This window comes from Trifolium pratense, linkage group LG1 (assembly GCF_020283565.1).
Source record: "Trifolium pratense cultivar HEN17-A07 linkage group LG1, ARS_RC_1.1, whole genome shotgun sequence".
In the NCBI taxonomy this organism is placed as follows: Eukaryota; Viridiplantae; Streptophyta; class Magnoliopsida; order Fabales; family Fabaceae; genus Trifolium; species Trifolium pratense.
In genome coordinates this window covers 32,070,287-32,095,752 of record NC_060059.1, presented here as the reverse complement: position 1 = coordinate 32,095,752, position 25,466 = coordinate 32,070,287, and the positions used below count along the sequence as shown (strand labels likewise).

Genomic DNA, 25,466 nt, shown 5'->3' with positions numbered 1-25,466 from the left:
GAAAATAGTTTTTTTCCTTATAATTTAAATTTCTTTTTTCTTATAATTTAGAACGAAGAAAGTATACAATCAAGTTAAAATAGTCTAATAAAGCTCGAAGGAACATAGTAGGTAGTAGTATCAAATTATTGATTAAAGTTGTAATTATGATAGATTTCAGCGCCAATGTTAATTTTATTAGGTTGCTTGGCTTGCTTAATTTGTAATGTTTGTTGTCTTGTCGTTTAACGTAGAACGGTGCCGGTGCATTATGTTTTAATTATCCTAAAATCTCAACAGAAAATCAAACTCGTCTATAACATGGTTCAACCGTAAACAGTGCAATGCTTTGACTTTTCATTTCAAATTTCAGATTCAGTTGACAAAAAATAGAAAATCCAAAATTTTTTTTAATGCCTTTTCTCGTTATTTTTTATCTAGTAACTAGTGGCTAAATTTTTTACATAAAGGTAAATAAACGAAGTTTATATTTTTATAGCTTTTAAAAAGTATTGCCTCGGTAAAATTAAAAACATGCAAATGGTGGTAAAATGAAGCCGGTTGGAACATATGCTTAAAAAATGAAAAGAGAAATAGTAATATAATTTTTTAAATAATTAAAATTTTATTTTAAAGACTTTTAATTTTATATATTTAATTTCAACAACACATCAACATCATAATTTACTTTTTCTTTAACATATCAACATCACAATTCACTTATTTAAAGACAAGTACACCCTGCATGATCCTATAAATCTTAAAATATAAGTTAACTACTATATTTTTTTTAACCATATATATCCTCTAATATTTTCCTTTGTTGAGCAATTTTTTTTTCCTGCTTTCACTAGTTTAATCTGGTCTGGGGTCAGTTCTGCTATCAAGTGGTTCTAACCCCTTCCCGATCGCAGTTGTGGGGATCAACTATATTTCAAAAATCCTTATACCGTAGAATTAGTCATAATATGTATATTATGAAGAAGACTATTTTACTTTGGTTGTTGGCTTTTATTTTTTCAACTCCACAATTAATTCAAAAAAATATACAGACGTATGGCTGAGGGGAGGAGAGAAAGAACACATGCATGAGGATTCTGTCGGAGGTTCGATACTATGATAGAACATCATAGGCTAAGGAAGAATGAAAGGAAATCCAATATTGAGAGAAGTGTCGATCAACCGTTCACAGGTGTTTTTTCACCTGCACCCAAAGTCGTTTTTATAATAACTGCTTCCTTCCCATTCGCAAATATAATTGCGTGTAGTTCACTTTTTTCTTCGAGATTGGCTTGGAGCAAATTCTATATAAGTTAAACAAGTTTAAACTTATTATTTTCCTACTTTACTTAAATAGTAATAAATTTATACTATTTTTTTATAACTAATTTATTTATAACAAAATTTATTATGACTATAATTAAATAGTAATTAATCAAATATGAACACTATTAAAAAAAGGAAAGAAAACAAAAGCTGGTTCTTCTTTCTCTCTGAATTTCAACTTTCTTGGAAACCAAAAATCCCTTTTGTCAGAACATTTCTTTACCATTGTCGTCTTCTTCTTCATTCTCTCTGCTACATCACCATCATCATCTTCTTCTTTTGCTCTGTTTCGCTTCATATGTTGTTTTCACAGTTTCATCACTCATCACTGATTCATCATCTGCTTCACTGATCGAGTATGTCTTTGATCATTCTCTGAACTTCCTCGATCGAGCTCAATTTCAATCGGAGAATCTAGGTTTTTTACTTTATGCTTCATTTTCTTCTTTTTTTGGTTTGTTTTTTGTTGATCAGTAGAAAATTATATGAAATAAGAATATTGATGTATTTAAGTAAGGTATCTGAACTGAATTTGATTTAAAGTTTTGTTTTTTTTGGATGATTGAAGTAAAGTAACACATTTTGATTTATTTATTTTATTTTTTATGTTTATGTTTTTATTTTTGTTTTTCAGTAATAGATGATTAGTGAAATTGGAGGATCTGTTGTTTGTGTTGTTTTTTACATTTGGTTTGAAGTGTTTTGGTGATTTTATCTTTGAATGATGTTTAGGTTTAGTTTCATGTTAGATTAGATCGGTAAGATTTAGGCTTGGTTAATTTGAAGGTGGGATTGTAGCACAGATTAGTCGATACTTGGGCCGGATACTGAGTTTTTTTTTTTTTTTAAAAAAATGACTTGAAGGTGTTGTTGTTTTGGTTAATTTGAATGTGAGATTGATCCCATGGATTAGTTGGTACTTGGGTCGGATACTGAGTTTTCAGAACGAAAAAAAAAGAACAAACTTGAAGGTGCTGTTGTTTTGGATTTGGTCCCTAAGATTAGGTTTAGTGAGAGTGAATGAGGCTTTGTCTTATTGAGATTTTACAGGTTAGGAATAAGGATGAAGTTTGAGTTGCACTTGTCAATGGAAACTTTTAAGGAAGGAACCAACCACACCACTAAGTAGAGTCTGTATCTTGAGCTATGGATCTATGGTCCCCTCCATTATGTTTAAATGATTAAGTCATTTGATGGGACCTTGTTAAGGGAATCTCTTTGTTTTTTTTTAATATCTATGTTTTGTTGGTAACCATTTTTGGTTGTTTTGTTGTGGCAGAGTTATTTAAGGAAGAATGTCTTTGGCATCCAAGGCACTTCCTGCTCTTCATCCTATCAAATCTTTGCCTCCTGGTTTCAAGGTTAATGGTAATCTGACCCGTGATCTAATGGAAAGCCGGGGAGATGCTAAATTGAGAAGCAGTGGTTTGGTTGGATCAAGTAGTCCTGAAAATGATGCTGTGATCAGAGATGTTTCTGAAGAATCTCGAGACCATGCAGGAGGTATGAGTCTTTTCAATGAAGATCTAGCATATAGTGGAAAAGCTGTATTATTCGAAGACAGGGCATCTATTGCTGATGAAGACTTGGAATCTGTTCCTCTTCCCTTCCAAACAATTTCAGTGTCTTCTACGGAATCGAGGTGGAGTGATACAACACCTAGTGTTTCAAAGAAGGTACTTTTGGCTTCAGATTCAATTAATCTTATTCTGGGTTTTGAAAGTTCTTAAGGATGAATGCGATATAGTTATTTGGTTGGATAATATGCTGATTTTCCTGGAAGGTTGATCAAGAATTGAATGCATTTTTTCAATTTTTTTAATTGGAAATTTAAAGCTCAAATTTTAAATTTTGTTTGTGTTTATGTAACTTAATTATAATGTCATTAATTTTTATATGATTTCTCACAAATAAACCCCAGTGCTTCAAAACACTCATGACTTACCAGTGTCTGTCCTATAGTGTGTGTGTGTACATGAAAACTGATCCAGAATACATGAGTGTTAGCTACCAGTAGTAGAGGAACTTTGTATCTTCTTGAATTTGATGTTAGTTTGATTAACAAGAGATTGTTAATACAGAGTAAGGACTGAAATATTTCTTGTGTACAAGTATCAAAGATTAAGAAACATCTATAAGATTATAAGAATGCATCAGAATCATATTGGTTGAAACTTGAAAGTTCATATTTTGTAGTTGCAAATTTTGGTTGAGTGTCAGGTTTGGAACATGATGGGAGTCAGTTGAAAATTGAAACTGCATTTTAGATAAAGGTAGGCCAAAACACATGTAAGTTGGCATGAGGTATTGATCTAGACTTCTATCAGACAACTTATAATCCAGCGGTAAAAAATTCTGGAATTTAACCAGAAACAAGGAAAATATCAGGTTTTTACTGCACAAAATTCCACTGTTCTGAAGCATTGCCTTAAAAGATTGAGTGTTTTTTTAACGCTAACAAATCATGTCATTTCATTTATGACAAAGTGCGCAATACAAAATGGAACCTTGAAGTTTGAACTAATACTGATGAGGGATCTAAAATTGTAAATAGTCGACCTAAACTTTGATATGCTTTCCTTGTTGTGATGGATAGCCTCAACTACCACCTGAAAGTCCAGCTAAAACTGACAATTTGTATCCCAAGTCACGATCCCACTGGATGGCGAGCCAAAGGCCCATGGCCTCACTTTCTTTAACAGTCACATTTGGAGCAAACTAAGTGGTGTAGGCTTTGATGAATCCCCCTGATGCATCTTGAAATCAGAAACCTATGTTTGAAAACATTCATCCAAGTTATCTTTCAACTTTCCTGGAGGAGGCTTAGTCCAGGGATATGAAAAAAATTTCTTACAATTTCTTTGATATACATTAAGTTGGGAAGCAATTAAGATTGGGGATGGCCGTGGTCTTATTATTTGTCTTCTGCTATCAATTTAGTCCAGTATTGTTTTTGACATATCCTTATGTGGCAGTTTGAAAATTGAAGTTGATTGATTATTCATTTTCTTTTATATTTTTGGTTTTATTGGCTCAGTTACGTATATCCTTTCTTTGGACTGCTGAGAGTGTCTTGTCTTGATACAGCGTAATTTATGTCAATTCAGAGATTTGCTACTGTTTGTTGTCTGTCACTATTATATTTCCAAACAAAAGCATGTATGCCTTTGTTATTTCTATATTCTTAATTGATGATTTTGTTATGTGTGTGAATTTGTTTTACTGGGGAATGCCATGCAATTGTAAGCAATTATACTGTTACTTCAATTATAATTTTGTAAAAGATTCAAAACAGGGAATATCATGTTAGCAATTCCAGAAAATAGTTTGATGAGCTTGTTTGAGTTGTCAATCATTATTTTATACATCTTTCCCTTACTTCTGGTGTTAACTATTTCAGAAAATTCAGTCTTGGTTTCAACTTCCAAATGGGAATTGGGAGCTGGCAAAGATAATAACAACTTCTGGAACAGAGTCAGTTATTTCATTGCCTGATGGGAAGGTAAGATAAATAAGTTATGATATTTCTCAAAGTTGAAAGTCGCGTTCTTCATTTTTAGATTTGTTTACTGCATAGCCTCACCTTCTCTGGTACTTATTATAGGTTTTAAAAGTGAAACAAGACAGTTTGGTATCAGCAAATCCTGATATTCTTGATGGAGTGGATGACCTCATGCAACTTAGTTATTTGAACGAACCATCAGTTTTATACGATCTACAATATAGATACAATCAAAATATGATTTATGTAAGCTTTTATGTCTCATTTGTTCACAACATTTTATCTGATCATAACTCTTAACGTTTATCTGTGTAACTTTGTGCAATTCAGACAAAAGCGGGGCCCGTTTTGGTTGCTATAAATCCTTTCAAGAAAGTTCCTCTGTATGGTAACAATTACATTGAAGCCTACAAGCGTAAAGCAACTGAAAGCCCTCATGTATATGCAATTACAGACCGAGCCATCCGAGAAATGATACGAGGTAACTTTTTATTTCCTCATATGAACATATATGGATGCAGTTTTAGATCTTAAGAGTTATGACCTCTTCCACTTGTTTTCCAGATGAAGTCAATCAATCTATAATTATAAGGTCAGTTATTTTCTGTTGATTTCAGTTTTAATGAGTAGCTAGTCATGACAGATTGCACTAAATTTAATTATATAAGATGTTTTCATTAATAATTTTAATTGCAGCCTCTGTAATACTGTATTAATAGTGGTTTCATGTTGTACTCCTTTTATTCAAATTGCAAACTATAATTTGTCACAAGTATTGAATTTATTCTTGTCTATGCTTGTTTTCTGTAGAATTAACCAAACATTATAATTTTTGAGACTCTGTCAGATCTTAGGTTGTTTACATTTCTTTTCTTGAAAATTTTTCCAAATAGCAGCAAGCAATTAACTGCTCAATCTTTGTCAAAAAAAAAATAAAAATTAACTGCTCAATCATTTGATGTTGAAAGAGTGGTCAATGAGTAACCAGTAACACTTGAGTTGTTAATTGTTTTAATTCCATTTTTTATGTTTTAATTTTACTAGAAGTTTCCATATTATTAAATAGTATTCCAGTCACCATATTAAAAGGATTATACCTCCCATAACCCCAAAGAAAACATTAAAACCTTGTACAGTTGGTAATTGTTCATAAATTGAATTTGATATTTATGACGTTCTCTTTTAGTTTCTTTTGACTTTCAAATTTCTAGATGCATGTATTTTGTTTTGGCTTTTCAATGACTGAGTTTCAATATTTTTTTTTTAAATATACTAGACCCACTCTTTGTGGTCTGTTATTTTGGTATGTTCCTTGCTTAAGTTCTTCAGTTTTTATTTTCCATCTATTGTCAGTGATGTTTTAACTTTCTTAGAACGGAGGAACATTACCATATTTATTGGATAGAGACAAACAGAACGTAGGATAACCTCATTTTTACTTACCTGGTTGACAATGGATATAAAGGCTTCTTCATACTGTATGCAGATTTTGTCATTATTGTAAAACTTGTTCTTGGTTGTTCTTATCCTTGTTTTCCCCTTAGTTGTGTATTGTGTATGAATGAATTGAGGCATATAATAATAGTTATCATCTACCTATTCAGTGGTGAGAGTGGAGCTGGGAAGACTGAGACAGCAAAGATAGCAATGCAGTACTTGGCTGCTCTTGGAGGTGGAAGTGGAATAGAGTATGAGATATTGAAGACTAATCCAATACTAGAAGCCTTTGGTAATGCAAAAACTTTGAGAAATGACAACTCAAGTCGTTTTGTAAGATTCCTGACTGATCATTAAATCTTGAAATGGCTATTCTTGTGGGGTTCATGTTTTGATGCTCTCTATCTATGTTATAACTGTTATTATATATTCTTCAATGCTTGAAGTTCTCATAATTTGATTGAATTGAATGTGTGACAGGGAAAGCTCATTGAGATTCACTTCAGTGAAACTGGAAAAATTTCTGGTGCTAATATTCAAACATGTAGGTTTTCTGCTGTTTAATGGTTAATACTTTAAACCAATGTGCCTTTTCTCCCTCTAAAAGTTTCCAACTGATTATGACGTTAATTGTTTGTATCTATGTGTTGAATTCATGTGATGCTCCTGGCCTGACATCAACAGTTTTGCTTGAAAAGGTAATCATTCATTCTTCTGAGCTAAATTTTCTAAGCTTTGTCCACATTACACCAGTAGACACTAATGTTGTTTGGTATCTGGACAGTCTAGAGTAGTTCAATGCAATGAAGGGGAAAGGTCATATCATATATTTTATCAGTTATGTGCTGGTGCACCACCATCTCTTCGAGGTAATTACTGGCTTGTACACACTATTTCACTTCTGCTAATATTTTGTTGCATATTGTGAATATTTTTTAAGTCCTTTATCTTGTCAATGGTTGTTGGGAAATCATCTAGTAGTATTTAGTTTCCTTAGTTGTATAGTTTCCAATAATCAAATTGTAAATTTTGTATATATAATGGATTGTGCTCAGACATTCCTGAAGAAACTTTGTAAATTATTTTCCAATCAAGAGATGGTACTATAATTTACTAGAAAAAGGTTCTCTCTCTAAGGAAATTGCAAGTTTTTCAACTCTAGCGACCAACTTGTAGATATTCTCACGAACTCTCTTTGAGGTCCTCTAACTCGGTTCATTTATAACAAGCTTGGAAATATGATTTGTAATTTTGTATTCCTTAGCTAGAGGGGCAATGTTGGAAAGCATCTCCAATTTGGGGAGAATATAATCTATTTTGTGTTGTTATGTTGTATATATTTTGTTTTTATTTGTATTGTTGAAGTTATGAGTTTCAGATAAAAGAAGGTGAAGAATAAGAAGAAATATAATTCTGGTGAAATATGATTTTTATTAATTTGATAGTAACTTGATGCAATAGACTAAACACCATCCCCTATTTATATTGGATATTCAAGACTCCTAATCTTAGATAAATAGAGATATCTGGAAACAGATCATGATAATAATTAGGTAATATCGAAAATAATCCTATGAGATAATCTAAGATACTCTAAGATTAAAAATTGATCCTAGGAGATAAACTAAGATACTCCAACATAATATCAAAGATATTATGAGACATTTCATATATTCTAACATATAGCTATCATATAATTGGTTTATATATGTAGTTTCCAGTATTATAGATTATTAATCTTGTCTATTAGGGTTCAGTTCAGTTATAGATGATCATTATTATACACAGATAGTATGTGATTAAAAAATAAATTGGACACAGCTATTAATTTACATGCCAGTGAAAACTTATGTGTTGTTGGGAGATTCCAACAGAATAAAGTATTTTTATCAATACTAGTACAACAGCTTACTGGTTTATTGTAAAACAGAAATTCATTCATATATTGTGCACAAAGAGTATGGAAAAAGGTTCTTTCAAGTGGTTCCCCGTAATAGTTGGATTAATTATAATGCTGCAAACTTTATTAAAAATAAAAATGCTTCGTTTTGATAATAGAACTTGGCAGCGTATATTTAACTAAATGATTTAATTCGTATACACTGTCAATGTCAATCGATCATAACTGTCAGATCATTAAAAACATATGTTGGTTACACATATGATTGGTTGTGATTTGCTGACAGTTTAAAACTTCTTAGACTAACAATGTATAAAAGTTAAACTCTTAACTAAATAGAAAATCTAATAAAGCCTTATTTCCACTTGTGGCAGTGTGAGGATGATCTTATCTGGGTGGTGATTCTGACTAACAGGATACTGTGATGATGCCCATAGAAGTTATATTTGGTAGGTGTAGTAGGCATCTATCCTGTTATTTTCTTCAAGTCTGGGATGCCAAACTGTTCCTAGTAGGCTATTGCATGGCAGTTCGTTCAGCATGATAGCTGTGGCATAAGTGGTATGGTGTGGAAATAGCAGGAAGATGAGAGGATCTTTCAGAAAAACCGATCCAACCAATAGTTCACTGTAGGACATACCAAGTACAAAATAATGACCCAAAAAAATCTCTCGAAAGGAAATTACCATGCTCTGAGTAGCTATTATGATCTGGAGCTTTAAATAATAAACATCACGGCATAGTGATGTGGGCTCTACAAGTCTGCATCAAGTCCTGAGTATTAATTCTAAGTTCTACTGTGATGCTGCCCAAAGAAAGGATTTGGCCTTTGAGAAAAGAAGGAATGGCGGTTAGAAGAGTAAGCATTAAGCAAAAAAGGATTTTAAAAAAAAAAACTTGTCTCATGGATCTAACATTTACACTCTTCTATCTGGTTAATTGATAAATTTATGGAATCAAATAGATGCAAGACATAGTGGGTCTATACTTTACTAGTCACACTTCTACTAAAGCTTCTAAGAACTTGATATGAGAAACATCGCCTAGACTGAGAGATGTAAACTTAAATGGAATGGTATGAGTGGCAGTGGCAGTGATTGCTAGTTTAGGATCCCACTAATTCTGATTTAAACAATACTATATCTGTCTTTGTTGTTTAATACTGGTGAATCTTGGTGAGATGCCTTGTGATTTGCAGAGAAAGTTGCTACAATCCACAACAAAAAAAAAATCAATTTCAACAAGAAGTCAGTATTTAAAAAAAAATAAAAATCCATGCAGTTACACTTCAATAGTAATTTGCTATGCAATACAGTTAATACCCAAATCCAAAATTTTGAATGTTTCTTTTGCAATCATTTTGTTTAATGCAAATTGTTTTGTAATTAATTCATTTACAATCTAACCTGAACAGGTATGCAGTTCCCTTTTTACTTGATTCAATAAGTTTTATCTTTTCAATAAGGGCTTTACTCAATTCAATAACCATTGTGCTGAGTCATTAAAGGAACTTTGACTTTAATCTATAGTTAGTCTGGAGAATACTAATCACATAAACTCACAAATTAATAAGATTACATGGAATTTGGAACTGTTAGAATATAAAATAATATATCATATCTTAATATTAGGCTAGAATTTCTTGGTTATCCTAGGATCAGTTGTGAATCTTAGCATGTCTTAGATTATGTCTTAGGATTCTTTTTCATATACCTTTTTTTTTTTTTATTATTATTATTATTATTATTATTATTTGTTTCTTGATTTCTCTATTTTATTTTATTTATTTATGATCGAGTCTATGTATCCCTGTAAATAGGGATTAATATTTAGTCTTTTGTTTGCTACTATCAAGTCAATATCTAGTTCTTATCATTAATATTCAAAGTTCTTATTATTTTCTCTCCTCATTTTATCTAAAGTCCCACAACTTTTACAGGAACCTCGCATAAGCTTTGTATATCTTAACATTTAATTTCTTGTTGGTATGATTTACTGTTTTGTTGATTGTTTGATTTATTGATTCAGAGAAGCTCAACCTACAAAATGCAGAAGATTATAAATATTTGAAGCAGAGCAATTGTTATTCAATTACTGGTGTTAATGATGCAGAAGAATTTCGCATAGTCATGGTACACTTTTTTGTTGCTTAAAGATTTGCCTCCATAGAGGCTTTCATTATTGTTCTTATCAATGGTTTGATTGATTGATTGACTTTTAAATGATAGTTTGACATAAATAAGAACTTTTTCACACTATTAACTGTTTCCAGGAAGCTCTGGATGTTGTCCACATCAGTAAAGAAGACCAAGAGACTGTATTTGCTATGCTTGCTGCAGTATTATGGTTAGGGAACATATCATTTACTGTCATTGATAATGAAAACCATGTTCAAGCTGTTGAAAATGAGGGTAAGAAATTTTCAGAACCTCTACTTTTTGCATGCATCTATTAAGTGAGACGGGTTCCTAATTTCAGATTATGCATATAAGCTTTATGATAAGCGTTTATTGAGTAAATGTTTAATTAAGTTATTAACGCAACCATCTCCATGAGCTTGTGAGAAATAAATGCTAAAAGGAAGATATAAAGTAGGCTCCATATCAATCTGTTGTCGTACAAATCTATATCATTATGATATCATCACACACAGTATCAATCTGATGACTGATGTATCGCTATTTAAAGTGCCTTTTCTCTCTTTTCTCCTTCCGCACCTAAATCATATGATTTCGACATAATGTCAAAGCCTCTATGGTCAAGTGATTAAAAGTTTGATCCTTGTCATTCCCATCCTCTATATAAATTTTGAATTTTGTCACAAGATAGGCTGGACTTATGATTTGTCCACACTTCAAGTCGAAAGAGTCATGCATGAGGGAGTGTGGTTAACATAAATTATCAAACAATTCTTGAACTTTCACTCAAGCCTTTAAAATTTTTGCCTTAACTGTGACTTGTTTTCACTTTCATCTGATAACCATAATTCATGTACGGTAGTAGGAAAAAGGCTTTTTGCTGGTGTTGTAACTTTAAATTATATATGATTTATTAGATACCTAATATTTGGTATAAATGTTTTGAACATATTTTAGTTGTCTTCAAGCGTTTCAAGATATTCAATACCTCCCTAAAGTTGAATCTTTTTCTTACTTCTAAAGGTTTGTTACACGTCGCTGAATTGATTGGCTGTGACATTGAAGATCTCAAGTTGACTCTATCAACTCGTAAAATGAAAGTCGGTAATGATAATATCATCCAAAAGTTGACACAATCACAGGTAATGTGGCTATTGCGTTAGAATACTGGACTGGTTACCATATTTTTTGGGTTCAGGTTGTGGTGGTTTGTATATTCTAGATTCTGAGTCATAATATCAAATAAGTAAGTGGCTCAATGCATAAAGAGGTTAAACCGGTCGATTTGTAAAATGTCAAATGTAATGAAACACATAATGATGGATATAATCTTTCTCAATATCTTTTATATTATACTGTCTTGTAGGCAATTGATGCAAGAGATGCTTTGGCAAAGTCTATATATGCATGCCTGTTTGATTGGTTGGTTGAACAAATAAATAAATCACTTGCTGTTGGCAAAAGACGTACCGGAAGATCAATCAGTATTCTAGATATATACGGCTTTGAATCATTCAATGTATGTGTATATTAAACTTTATCTCATTCTTTCTTTACATTTATATCCGACTATCCGTTTCCTGTTTAAATTTTAAAGTATTTTGGCTCTTCGATGCTACATATCTCTGCAGAGGAACAGTTTTGAGCAGTTCTGCATAAATTATGCAAATGAAAGATTGCAGCAACACTTCAATCGTCATTTATTCAAGTTAGAACAGGAGGTATGCACCCCACAGAACTGAAGGCTCTAAACATGCATTGAATGCCTTCAAATCTTAAAAGAAAGAATATAATATATACAATAAATACCGACCTTGGAAAACCCAAACATTTTCTTATATTTGTTGATTATTTTTAGGAATATATTCAAGATGGCATTGACTGGGCTAAAGTTGAATTTGAAGACAATCAAGATTGCCTTAATCTTTTTGAGAAGGTACAGAACTTTGTTCCTTGACCCCTTTTCTGAACGATCTTTAGGGTGCTTGTAATTGAATGGTTGCAATGGGAAAGTGGTAATATACTCATTTTGACTTTCATCACATTATGTCCTGTATCTACGCGTGTATTTAGATAAAAACAACTTTGGATTTTCAAAGGGTAAACTATATTTTTTCCCCATACATTGGTTTTAATAAGTGATTTTATTGGCACAATAGATTGTTGGCTGCTGAGGTGCCAACATAGTTGGTATATCAGTAGCCTTGTGATGCTTTTGCGTGCCATTTTTTTTCCTTAAAAAAAAAAGAATTTTATCATGATGCTTGATTGAAATATTCTGCTTGGCATATCAGTGGGAAACTGCTAACGTAGCTTTATATTCCATCAATGTCCGTGCCAGGCACTGTAAAAAACTTTAAATTCTGTTAATGTCAGTGCCAGGTACTGTAAAGAAAGGTATTTTCTAAGTAATGATTGATACAACAGTACCGGCACAATACTTATATGTGGACTAATTGTCTTAAAATTTTGATAAAACAAGTGTTTTATTAAGATAGAAGATACAAAAGGAAGGTGGGATCCTTATTGTAAGAAGCACCCCTTTACAAAAAACATGCTTTTAACCCGTTATGTCAACTAACTTGCTATGGCATGACATTGGTTGCAAATCCTAATATGCTTGGCTGTCGGTATAAGGAATATACTGTTTAAAGCAGCTGTCACTTGTAGGACCATCAACGGTAGAGACTGGAAAGTGTACTAATGTATTGGGACTTTGTTCTTTTAATGCAATTTTTCTTGATTAAAATTCTTTAAACATTTACCATGTGTATCTGATTATGAATGTAAACTGTATTAATGCTGGTTTAGTTTGGGATGATGCATAAACAACAATGGTTTCTCTTTTTTCCCTGACACGAGATGTCATGAATATCGAGGCCTAACTCATCCTTACAAAACCGGCTTGTAAGGTGAGGAGTGCCTCCTCTTAAGAATCCTATCTATCCGGTGTGGGACTAAATTCCACCGAGTGTTGTCCGCTAACACACCCCCTCACGCTTCAGCCTAGCCCAATGGGCCTGAAGCGTAAACGATGTAGGAAGCCCAATGATAGACCTGATAGGCTCTGATACGATGTCATGAATATCGAGGCCTAACTCATCCTTACAAAACCGGCTTGTAAGGTGAGGAGTGCCTCCTCTTTATAAACTCTTCTCAAGAATCCTATCTATTCGATGTGGGACTAAATTCCACCGAGTGTTGGCTGCTAAATACTGCGGTTAGTTGGTGAACTATAAATGGAGTAGTTTGTTGTGGCAACCACACTTATATTCCCTGATGTGAAAATTCTGACATATTGATTAGAAATTAGAAATTTTCGTGTGTTGAGTTTGACTTCTGAACTCTTATATATATTTGCAGAAACCACTGGGGTTATTATCCCTTCTAGATGAAGAGTCTACTTTCCCAAATGGCACGGATTTGACATTTGCAAACAAGCTTAAACAGCATTTAAATTCTAAATCATGTTTCAAAGGAGAAAGAAACCAAGCCTTTACTGTGTGTCATTATGCTGGAGAGGTAATAATCTGATCATTTTAATAAAACATAGTCAACCACAGTTTTAATTTAAATATCGTACTGGATATTTTTTGACTAAGCAGAGGGTGACTTGTCGATTCAAATTTGCTCGTCCTACCTGACTGTTGTTTGATAGTTCTTTTTGATCCTTTCCTTAGGTCACTTATGATACAACTGGGTTTCTGGAGAAGAATAGGGACCTATTGCACTTGGATTCCATCCAACTTCTATCCTCATGCTCATGTCATCTTCCTCAAATATTTGCATCTCATATGCTTACACAGTCTGAAAAGCCAGTAGTTGGTCCTTTACACAAGTCAGGTGGGGCAGATTCCCAAAAGCTAAGTGTTGCAACAAAATTCAAGGTATATTAGCTTCATTATGAGGTGATCCAAAATTCAAGTATTATGAAATGGTCTATAACTTTGGCAAACTAAAATTTTGATTCTTGCATCTTTATATTAAGTATATATTCTAAATTTTGTTATTCTATTGATGGTATTGATTTTAATCAAACTATGCAGAAATATATATTGCACTTACTGCTGGAAAATAGGCTGTCTCATCAAAATATTAATTAGCATAATGGTGATATTGGTCTAAACCAAGATGTTTCAAATTAGCTAGTAATAAAAAGTCACAGTTTAAAGTTTAAACCAAATAAATATTGTACGTTACTTGGTTTAGTTTATCAGAAATAGGAAAGGATACAGATGTAAAAAAATTAATTTTGTGGAGTATTGCATGACAGAGTATAGAGTAAAAACTCCAATGTATCAAACCATGCCTCATATAAAAGCTAGATAAGTTATCAATTTTTTCCTCCATTGGCATGCAGGGTCAGTTATTCCAACTGATGCAACGCTTAGAGAGCACAACTCCACATTTTATTCGCTGCATTAAGCCCAACAATCTCCAATCACCTGAATCATATGAACAAGGGCTTGTACTGCAACAGCTTAGATGCTGTGGGGTGCTGGAAGTGGTTCGAATATCAAGATCCGGATTTCCAACAAGAATGTCTCACCAAAAGTTTGCCAGAAGGTATATAACAGGAAGTAACTGATGATATATATATCCTTTCGATTACTTCCACAACCTATACCCCACCCCTCTTCCCTGGTGGTTTGCTTATGTCTAACCCTTTTCTTATTGGATTGGGTGTGGTGAATCAGATATGGCTTTCTTCTCTTTGATAATGCTGCATCTCAGGATCCACTTAGTGATTCAGTTTCAATTCTAAAACAATTTAATATTTTGCCCGAGATGTATCAAGTTGGCTACACAAAATTATTTTTCCGAACAGGGCAGGTAACTTTTTGTTGATGTTACCATTTGCGATTAAGTTTTAGTTGTTCAATTGTTAAACTGAAAAATTGAGCTTTTGTGATTGTGAATTTAAATGAATTAGTATTTCCAATTTATAGTTCTATTTAGATCCAATATTGGGTTCCTGTATGAGATGTCTACCTTCATGATTTTTATATATTTTAAATTTATGCTGCTTTGATCACATTTCAGATTGGTGTGCTTGAAGATACTAGAAACCGTACACTTCATGGCATCTTACGTGTCCAAAGTTGCTTTAGGGGTTACCAAGCTCGTCAATCTCTCAAGAAGCTTCAAGGAGGAATCTCAACTTTGCAGTCATGTATTTCCTTTTTCACTGCCTCATTCTTTCAGCCTTGAAGATATTCTTAATGTATAAGTATTACATAATGAAACATATTATCTATTCGTGCAGTTATTCGGGGAGAGAAAACAAGAAAGGCATATGCTGCTTTGCTTCAGAGACATAGAGCTGCAGTTACTATACAGAAGCAGATAAAAGCAGTGTTCGTAAGAAACAAAACAAGGCATATTAGAGATGCTACAATTGTCATACAATCAGGTTAGAGTTTATATTTTGTAGATGCCATGATACATCCTACCACTTTTTTATATTTTGGATGTTTGAATTAGAGCTTACAGTTACAACTATGATGCATAGACACAGTTTGGGAATCAGATACAATATGTATTTGACACCATGATATGTCGTTTCTTGAAGGATACGATACTTTTAAGATACATATATAAATAAATACAATAATTCACAAAATATAATAAATATATTATTGTAGTTTGGTGATGACCAAAAATAGTGATGGAAGTTTGAACATGGGTGAAGAAATGTGATATAAATTGCATCTTTGTAAGTAACATATATAAATGGGAAAACAGGGATTATAATTAATGAGTGAAGTGGTGATACAAATGGCATTTGTTACAATTAATGAGCGAGAGTTTCAACACTAAACATAATAAAGCATGTATGTGACATGTGAGGGTAATGAAGAATACATGGCATGTTGGGAGTGTACTGACAGTGTATCGAGAGTGTATTAGAATTTATTTTTTATTTGTTTAAAAGAAATTGATCCTTGATATTTTATTGAACTAAATCAGGGAGTATCAATCAAGTACCATATGAAAGGAAAAATGAAGCATCAGTGCATCATAGGCTTATATAAACACTAGACACCTTTTTAAAGAAAATAGTAATTGATCTTATTTGTAAATTCTTTAATCTGAGAAAATTGAATTCCTACCTAGATGTACAAATGATAGATTTATACAAGTTAGAATAGTTATTGCACAAAGTGTTTTGCATTTCAAATTTTATTGTTTGAGTGCAGTACAAATTATGCATAAAATGGCTATATCTTGTTGTAATGTGGACGTCTGTCTTTTCAATGACATTGTTGGTAAATTTTCATAATTTTATTCGGGCTACTCTTTGCAGTCATTCGTGGATGGTTGGTCAGAAGATGCTCAGGGGATATTGGATTTTCGAAATATGGGGACATGAAGGTATTCTTTTTCCCCAAGTTCTGAAACTATATCATATCTAACCCTTCTTTTATACAATAGAAAAGTTCTTATATTATGCTTTTAAAAGCTTCATCTTCATGATACTTACAATCATGAACTTCAAAACAGACAAAAGAGTCGGATGAGATTCTGGTCAAGTCATCTTTCCTGGCTGAATTGCAGCGCCGAGTACTAAAGGCTGAAGCTGCCCTGAGAGAGAAAGATGAGGAAAATGACATCCTTAACCAACGTATCCAACAATATGAAAGCAGATGGTCTGAATATGAGTTGAAGATGAAATCCATGGAAGAAGTGTGGCAGAAACAAATGAGATCCCTTCAATCTAGCCTCTCCATTGCTAAGAGGAGCCTTGCTATTGATGATTCTGAAAGAAATTCAGATGCATCTGTTAATGCAAGCGATGAGCGTGATTACAGCTGGGATGTGGGAAGTAATCACAGGCGCCAAGAAAGCAATGGGACACGATCAACGAGTGCTAGTTTGAGTGTTATAAGTCGGCTTGCTGAAGAATTTGAGCAAAGGAGTCAAGTATTTGGTGATGATGCCAAGTTCTTGGTTGAGGTGAAATCTGGTCAAGCAGAGGCAAGTTTAAACCCGGATCAAGAACTTAGAAGGTTAAAGCAAATGTTTGAAGCTTGGAAAAGGGACTACTCGGGAAGATTGCGCGAAACAAAATTGATTATAAATAAGCTTGGAACTGAAGATGGTGCACTTGAGAAAATGAGGAAAAAGTGGTGGGGGAGAAGGAACAGTACAAGGATAAATTGATCTCAACTTTTTTACATTTTATCTTATAATTTGGATTCAGCTTTGGTTTATGCACTGTTTCAAGGGCATTGCCAACAAAATATGGGAAAATGAGGAAAATACAATAGGAAAGGTAAAAAATAGGAGTGATAGGAAAAGTCCACGGATGTTGTTATATTACTATTGCTAGCCATTTTGCTGCATAATTTATCACACCCTTGCAAATGCTTAGTAAATGCAAGGTGTGGCTATCTAAAATATATATATGCATTGGGTCTGATTTTCCATGGACCTTTTATGAGAGATAGAGAGAGAGCTTTGTAACACCATATTATTGTATTATTTTTTGTTTCTATTTTGGTTGAGCTGTGAAGAGCTATTATTATACTCCAAACCTTAGGGATTCATGTATTCCTTTCTGGAATGTGAATTGTATATCAAATATGTTATGGAGGCACAAAAATGTAAACTAGTAAGCAACATTATTGGCCCTGCAGATGTTGTTGTAAAATATTGATTTTTATAGAAATTTAAAAGTTTATATTCTTGCAAGATATTATGTGAATTAATTGTTGGCTGAATAGATTGAAGTAGATGCATCGTATGTCCAATGCACTTGAAATCTAGCATTACTGCCAATTTTGAGAAAATTTTGTTTGTTCTAAGTGATATTTAGCATTGTCCAAAGTTTCTTCTATGCTACTCATTCTAGTTTCAAATATAAGCAAAAATTGATCAAAGAAATTGGGATCCATTTATCTCAATTTATTACTATTGCCTCAATTCAATTTTCTAACTTTGTTTGAGGGGAATGTAGTAACCCTCCTTTTTCTTTTAAAACAAAGTTGATAATTTTATTTTCTTTTAAAAAATAAGTTGATAATTTTAATGAATTTCACCTCTATAGTGATAGGATTCATTTAAGCATCTAGAGTAGATAATGAAGAAAAATATAGTACTATAGTAACAGCACTTGTGTCCGTGGACTACAATAACTATATATTTCCGTGGACTACAATAACTATATATTTTAGACAGCCGAAATTGCTAGTGTCGGGTGTTAGGATCGGGATTAATCCCGGTCACTCCACTTTGTGTGTGTGTGAGTTTTCAATGGCTATATCATTTCGTCTATCAACAAACTAACAAAAAAGTAACTTTCTTAAAAATTAAAATGCTCGTATTGAAGAGAAAACTACAAGAACCATTTTACTTTAATTGAAAGCATCTTTCTAAGTCTAAGAGTGTAAATAGATTGGACTGAGTTTGACTTTGCAAAGTCTGAGTTTAATCGGTTAAAAAATTATAGGCCTAAATAAATAGTACAAGCTAGTATTAATAGTGAAAATTCGAAAAAAATAATTTATAGACAATTAAATTGTTTTTCTTTTCCTTAAGAAATAATTTTTTTGGAAAATTGATGTATTAATCCTTCCATATATGAAATATAATTGTGTTTAAAATATACATAAAAAATATCATTAATTTATCAATTTTTTATTAAAAAAAGCTTCCAATATAGTATTTTAGTGAATTCATTAATTTATCAATTTTTTTATTTTTTTTAAAATTGCCACATCATTAATGATTGTGTAAATATATTCTTTATTATTAAATTTTAAAATAAAAAATCTGAAAATTTAAAAGAAGAACAAATGGCGTGTTTTGTTTACACCTTCTTTTTCTTTGCCCTAGAAGAGAAGAAGAACAACAAAAGGAAGAATGAAGAACAACAAAACGATGAAGGAATCGAACAACACGATGAAGAATCCGGCGAAAACGAGGAACAACACGACGAAATCGAAGAACAGCACGAAGAATAATCTGGCGAAAACGAAGTATGAAGAAGCGAACAAGAAGAACGAATCTGAGGTAAGTTTGTATTTCGAAATCCACTGTGAATGGTTTGTTCTGTTTTGTATGAATAGTACCGTTGGAAAATAATAAAAATCAAATCTTTTTTCATTCAAAATAAAAATTAAATCTTGTAAGAAACCCTAATCATTTATTACTTACGCCAGCTATTAATGTATGTATTAACGGTAATTTTTTGTTAGGATAGAAATTAAAGGTTTTTTTATGTGAGTGAGAATTTGAATGGTTTGTTCTGTTTTGTATGAATATTTCCGTTGGAAGATATTTCCCGCTGGCTGGCGCGTGGGAATCAAGACTCAATCTTTTCTCAATCTAAAATAATAAAAATCAAATCTTTGTTCTTAACCGTTATATTGTATCTCACTCTTTGTTCTTAACTTCATTCAATTTTTCACTCACTCACTCACTTACTCTCATCTCACTCACTTCACTTACTCTGCTGCGTTTTATTGCTCTCACTTTCTCTCCGGGTTTCGCTTACTCTTCCTGCGCTGCGCCGTTCACTTTCTCTCCTTGCTCCGGGGGGTTTCGCTGCGCCACTCACTTTCTCTCGGTGAGTTTTCTCTTACTCTGCCTGCCCTGCGCCACTCACTTTCTTCCCAACCCATCAAAATGGAATTCTCGCACAAAAAAAGTGGATTATTCAAAACAAAGTCTCTTCTTGCCAAAAGAAATTGTGGCAACAAGAGAAAAAGGGTGTCTGTTACTGTTGTTGCAAAGAGAGTTAAAATCGATCAGTCCATGGAAAAACAACAAAGTTTTAATGCAAGTGATCATCATGACACTATTTCATTGGTGCAAATTCCTTCCAACAAAAGGTTAATGGATACTTTCACCGATCCTCAAGTGAAGAAAACTTTGGCTAATTGGAGGGAAATGAAGAAGGGTGGTCAAACTCCAAGAGAAATCGCACGACTCAAAATTGAACAAATTCAAAATACGGCTCGTTTCGAGGAAAGTTTCGAGTCAATGTCTGATTTTCACAAAATAATTGGAAAAGGATTTTGGTGTTACAAGTGTTATTGTGACAGTTCTCTATGTCATCTTAAATAGGTTTGTTAGCTTATGCTATAAAACATTATTTTTCCATGTTTTAGTGGATATATTTTCTTCTGCATTGTGTCATAAACCCATTTAATAAGTCTCATTATTATGTTAGTAATTTTAAACTTTCTTGTTAACTTTAGAAAAAATTATCAAGTTTCAATTTTTTCATTTGCAATGCTTCGATGAAACTCCAACAGTTTTTCTAAGTGACTTTCACACAATGTTTCCTAAATCTTCATTCGAGGGCAGCCTCGAACGCACTTCAAATGTTTTAAGAGGGACCCTGTAATCTAACTAACTTTTTTTAGCAGGGGTCTGAGTTCGAACCAATAATTTCTCGTTTTCGCAGTTCCGGTATAGGTGAAGAGAATTATGAGATATGTGCAAGGTACAATGGATTATGGAGTGCTGTTTCCAAACAATGTCAACAATGCAGTGAATAGATTGGGAGGATTTTCAGAATCTGACTGCTGTGGAGATCATGTGGACAAAAGAAGCACTACAGGTTACATATTCAAATTCTTAAATGCTCCAATTCCATGGTGTTCCAAGAAGCAGCCAGTGGTTTCCCTCTCATCTTGTGAGGCAGAGTACATTGCTTGTGCTTTTGCTGCTTGTCAAGGCAGCAACACTGAACTTAGTGAACCAATTCAACTCCTTGTTGACAACAAGTCTGCTAAGAAAAGGGAGAATTGTGCTATCTCACTGCCCTAATGTAGAACAAGAAGCTGACATATTGACAAAGGGATTGAAGCATGACAGGTTCAAAGGACTGAGGAGCAAGATTGGAGTCATGTCCTTAGAGCATTTGAATTAAGGGGGCATGTTATGAATGTAATTCAAATGCCTTGTGCTAGTTAGTTAGTTAGATTACAGTTAGTTACTATAGTTAGTTAGTTTGTTATAACTGCTTACTATAGTTAGTTTTAGTCTACTGTAGTTACTTGTGATTCAAGTAATCACACTATATAAGCTTGTACAAACAGAATTTTTATTAATGCAATTACTTTACCTTTCTCTTATTACTCTTTTCTCATTCTATAATCCCAAATTCATAGTGTATCTCCAACATGCCCTTCATTCTATTGATTCCAACAATATTTTTATGTTAGTACCTTACATAAAAAGAATTCTTCATGCAAAACAATGACTCTGTATGGCATTGTTATATTAAGACTATATTAACACTCATGTTCCCCACATATTCTTCAACGAAGATTAGCCAAATAACATGATAATAAAAAAAAACCTTACAATACAAAAAAGAAGTAGTGGTATTATTTTTAAAAAAGAAAAATAAATGACTTAAAATATACAATAAGTTCAAGACAAATTTACCAACACAAAACAGAGAAGTAATGGTATTATTTTTAAAGAAGCCAAAATGAGTACAATACTAACTCATACAACAAAGTTACACCAAGAAGAGAACAATACATTATCTATCTGACTGAAAGCAAGAAGAACATTAACTCTTAGCTATAATTTATTCAGAAGATAAAACACTTTTATCCTGTATTAAAAACAAGGATGGAAAATATTGTCTAATAAATCATTAAGATCAAATCACCCTATTGCTATATTTGAAGATGACTTTGACAATACAATCTCCTTGCAAACTTGCTCCATTGATGGGCGACTATGCGGGCTTTCAATCATGACATGCAATTCTGATAATTGATACCACTTCTTTTCCAATATCATTCGTAGGACGAGGAAGGCGTTGATCCAACTTATCATTCAATGACATAGCATCAATTGTTTGGTATATACGACTTGATTGCAACAAAGCAGATACAATATCTCCGGGATGCTTTACAAAAAGTATTTCCATGGTTAACACAGCAAAACTATACACATCACACTTTTCATTTACTTCCATTGTGTATGCAAGTTCTGTAACAAACAATAATAGTTATCAATTTGAAAAATAGGGTTCCAAAACCGAACACTAAATGTAGACAATTAATATAAGTAATAAATTACGAAAGAGGAAATTAACCCGTTGCAGCATATCCAAATGTGGCCACAAAAGAGGTCCAGTTGGAAGAATCGGGATTAAGAAACTTAGCTGTACCGAAGTCTGATACATGAGCCACATATTCCAAATCCAAAATAACATTCTTGCTGGATATATCACGATGAATGATCGGAGGTGAACAATGATGATGCATTTAGCATAGAGCATTTGCAACATCTTTAATGACATTCACCCTCTTATTCCAATCAAATGCAGTTGCTAGTTCATCATCTTTTAAAATTTTGTCCATACTACCCTTCTCCAAGAACTCATAAACCAAAAATGAGTGCAATGGATGTGAGCAATATCCATATAACTTCACAATGTTTCGATGTCGGATTTCTGTTAAAGCTTGAATCTCACTTCCAAAAGCTTTTAGATTGGACATTTCTCCATTTTGTAATTAATGGAGTTTCATCACAGCTACAATCTGTCTTGTAAACAACTCTGCTTTGTAAACACTTCCATGTCCTCCAACCCCTATGAGATGCTTGTTGTCAAACTCTTCTGTGGCATCAATGATGTTCTGATACACCATTTTTCCGTCTAAACTCCACATTGTAAATAGATTTTCAACATGTGATTCTTCTGCAGCCTTGTATTCTTTTGTTCTTGAAGTTCGGCATAGGAGATATGAGAGTCCATAAACAAATATTGCTAACAATACAGTGCCTAGAATGACGGGTAAAACTCCAAAGACAAACAAATATTTGTTTGTCTTTGGAGTGTGAGAGTTACTGCTAGATGTTGGACAAAGCTTTAGGGTAGAGGCATTATTACCACACAAGTCTTTGTTGTTTCTCAGTTCTTCAATATTTGCTTTTTGAAAGGCTGGAATGCTTGGAATCGGACCCTCCAACCGGTTGTATGATATATCAACAGTTGTCAAGCTTAACATCTCACCATAGCTCAAGGGAATGGTACCAGATAGATTATTGTGTGACAGATTCAATGTTTGTAAGTGATTTAATTGTCCAAGCATTGTTGGTATGGTTCCATTTAGAAAATTCCCACTAAGATCAAGATCTTCAATAACTTCTAATTGGCCAAACTCAACAGGAATGTTTCCATGAAACTTATTTTGGCTCATATTCAAGTGCAATAACCCAAACAAGCTTCCAAGTTGTTCTGGGATGAAGCCACTTAAATTATTTGTTGCAAGTTCTAAGGCTGATAGATTCTGAAGTGATGCAATGTGAACAGGAACTTCTCCTGAAAGGTGATTGTTACTTAACGAGAGTTGGATCAATGAAGTCAAGTTCCCCAGATCATTTGGAATTTTTCCTATAAGATGGTTTGAAGATAAGTTAAGTACATTTAAAAAAGTTGCTCCACCTAGTTCTTGTGGGATGGTTCCTGATAAGTTATTGTTGGAGATTTTAAGGGATGTGAGGTTCTTGCACTTTCCCCAATTTGGTGATAGATGACCATACAAATTATTATCACTCAATCCCATGTAGTCCAAATTTGGATACACACCAAAACTATTTGTTATATTGTCAGTTAGTTGATTGCCTTGAAGCCTAACTCTCATAAGACTATAGCAATTCTTCAAACTCTTTGGAACTAAGCCTGTGAAATGATTATCGGCAGCAGATAACCAAATTAACTTTCCACCAATACAAATGTTGTGAGGTAATTGACCTATGAAATTATTATCACCTAACTGCAAATCTTCCATATTGGTAATCTTATTAATTTCTTTTGGAATATCGCCACTGAGCTTATTTGAGAATACAGAAAGTGTACTAAGTTTTGTCAAATTTTCAATAGTGGAAGGAATTGGTCCAGATAGTTTATTTTGGTAAAGGAGCAAAGATTCTAAGTGTATCAAATTACCTAGAGAAGATGGGATAGGACCAGAGAGGTCGTTAAGTAACAACTGAATTGCGGAAAGGAAATAAAGATTTCCAACTTCACTAGGAATGCTACCAATGAGATGGTTGTCATACAAGTAAAGCCAATATAAATTACTCATGTTTCCAATTGTAGAAGGGATTGTGCCATAGAGATTGTTTGCAGAGAAATCAAGTTCGCTGGTTTGTTTTAGAAATCCAATTTCTCGAGGAATGGAGCCAGAATATATTGAAGATATAGTTTCTCGGAGGTTAACCAACTTGCCAATTTCACGAGGAATGTGGCCAACAAGTTGGTTGCTAAATAACTTGAGAAGAGTTAAATTGACCAACATTCCTTCTGAAATTGGTATAGACCCAATGAGTTTACAGCTACTAATATCAAGTTGTATTAAATTCATCATCATCTGAAAATCCTCTGGCATGGAACCAGAAAGACCACTTTCTTGGAGGTATAAAATCTCTAGGTTTCTAAACTTGAAAATATCTTGTGAAATGGAACCAATGAAGTAATTATTTGCATGTGACAAATACTTTAGGTCCATTTGCCATATTCTCTTAGGAATGCTCCTATAAAACTTGTTTCTTTCAAAATCAAGATGTGACAAATTGGTTATCTTTTCAATTGAGATAGGTATAACTCAATCTACCTATTTCTTGTGGGAGGGATCCACTTAAGCAATATATAAAGACCAACCAATTGGGTTATCTCAGATGGAATAATTCCATGAAGAGAGCAAAGCCTTGCTTTGGTTGTCAAAGCTTGCTTAAAAAATAAAGGATCAAAGAGGCCGGTGAGATTGGTCGGTCCTAGAACCGGATACCAAGTCTTTAAAAATAAAAAAATAAAGAACTATGAGTGTAATTAGACTTAACCGAGTTTGACTTTCTCTTAACAATTATAGGCTTAAGTAAATAGTAGCTAGTATTTCTCTTATTTGTAAAAATTCTAAAAAAATTAGCATAATGCTTATAGAAAATTAAATTATTATTTTTTGGGTTAAATATGTTTTTATACCTATAGTTTTCTATAATTTTCGCTTTAGTCCTTGAAGATTTTTTTCACATTTTTTAGTTCCTTCAAATTTTTCCGGCAAGGTTTTTAGTCCCTACTTGTAATTAAACTATTGTATACTTTTATATTTTTGAATGATCGTTTATATTCATGTTTATAATATTATAAGAACATCTCCCATAATTTTTTTTTTTAACATAAGATGAATTATTTATGAATTTTTATGTG

At 33.0% G+C, this 25,466-nt stretch overlaps 1 protein-coding gene, 1 long non-coding RNA gene and 1 pseudogene across 4 annotated transcripts; 2 read left to right on the top strand and 1 right to left on the bottom strand.

The window, feature by feature from the left end:
- The first annotated feature begins 1,429 nt into the window (after window positions 1-1,429).
- On the top strand, window positions 1,430-17,979 carry LOC123913681 (myosin-1-like). 3 transcript variants are annotated; one of them, XM_045964508.1, is made up of 24 exons: window positions 1,431-1,661; window positions 2,585-2,981; window positions 4,706-4,807; window positions 4,910-5,053; window positions 5,138-5,288; window positions 5,372-5,399; window positions 6,412-6,577; window positions 6,725-6,788; window positions 6,929-6,942; window positions 7,029-7,113; window positions 10,173-10,276; window positions 10,417-10,555; window positions 11,306-11,424; window positions 11,649-11,801; window positions 11,914-12,003; window positions 12,141-12,218; window positions 13,646-13,804; window positions 13,963-14,169; window positions 14,643-14,848; window positions 14,980-15,115; window positions 15,326-15,455; window positions 15,549-15,695; window positions 16,590-16,657; window positions 16,787-17,979. In XM_045964508.1, the coding sequence occupies exons 2-24, from the start codon at window positions 2,601-2,603 to the stop codon at window positions 17,444-17,446; spliced, it is 3,531 nt and encodes a 1,176-aa protein (XP_045820464.1). In that variant the 5' UTR covers window positions 1,431-1,661; window positions 2,585-2,600; the 3' UTR covers window positions 17,447-17,979. The 3 variants fall into 3 exon arrangements, 2 of the variants coding, with proteins under 2 accessions (XP_045820464.1, XP_045820456.1); XM_045964500.1 differs by having other exon boundaries at window positions 1,431-1,723; XR_006811691.1 differs by lacking the exon at window positions 16,787-17,979 and having other exon boundaries at window positions 1,430-1,723; window positions 15,326-15,470; window positions 15,535-15,695.
- Window positions 17,980-19,098: 1,119 nt separating this feature from the next.
- Window positions 19,099-21,369, top strand: LOC123922990. Its single transcript, XR_006814254.1, has 2 exons — window positions 19,099-19,297; window positions 20,659-21,369. It is a non-coding gene; the product is annotated as an uncharacterized LOC123922990 (long non-coding RNA).
- Window positions 21,370-21,691: 322 nt separating this feature from the next.
- LOC123892491 lies at window positions 21,692-25,188 on the bottom strand (annotated as a pseudogene).
- Between the last annotated feature and the right edge of the window lie 278 nt (window positions 25,189-25,466).

Coding starts and splice junctions, on each gene's coding strand:
- LOC123913681 (XM_045964508.1), top strand. CDS start 2,601: ATGTCTTTGGCATCCAAGGCACTTCCTGCTCTTCATCCTATCAAATCT. Junction 5,400..6,411: donor AATCAATCTATAATTATAAG/GTCAGTTATTTT, acceptor CTACCTATTCAG/TGGTGAGAGTGGAGCTGGGA. Junction 10,277..10,416: donor AAGAATTTCGCATAGTCATG/GTACACTTTTTT, acceptor AACTGTTTCCAG/GAAGCTCTGGATGTTGTCCA.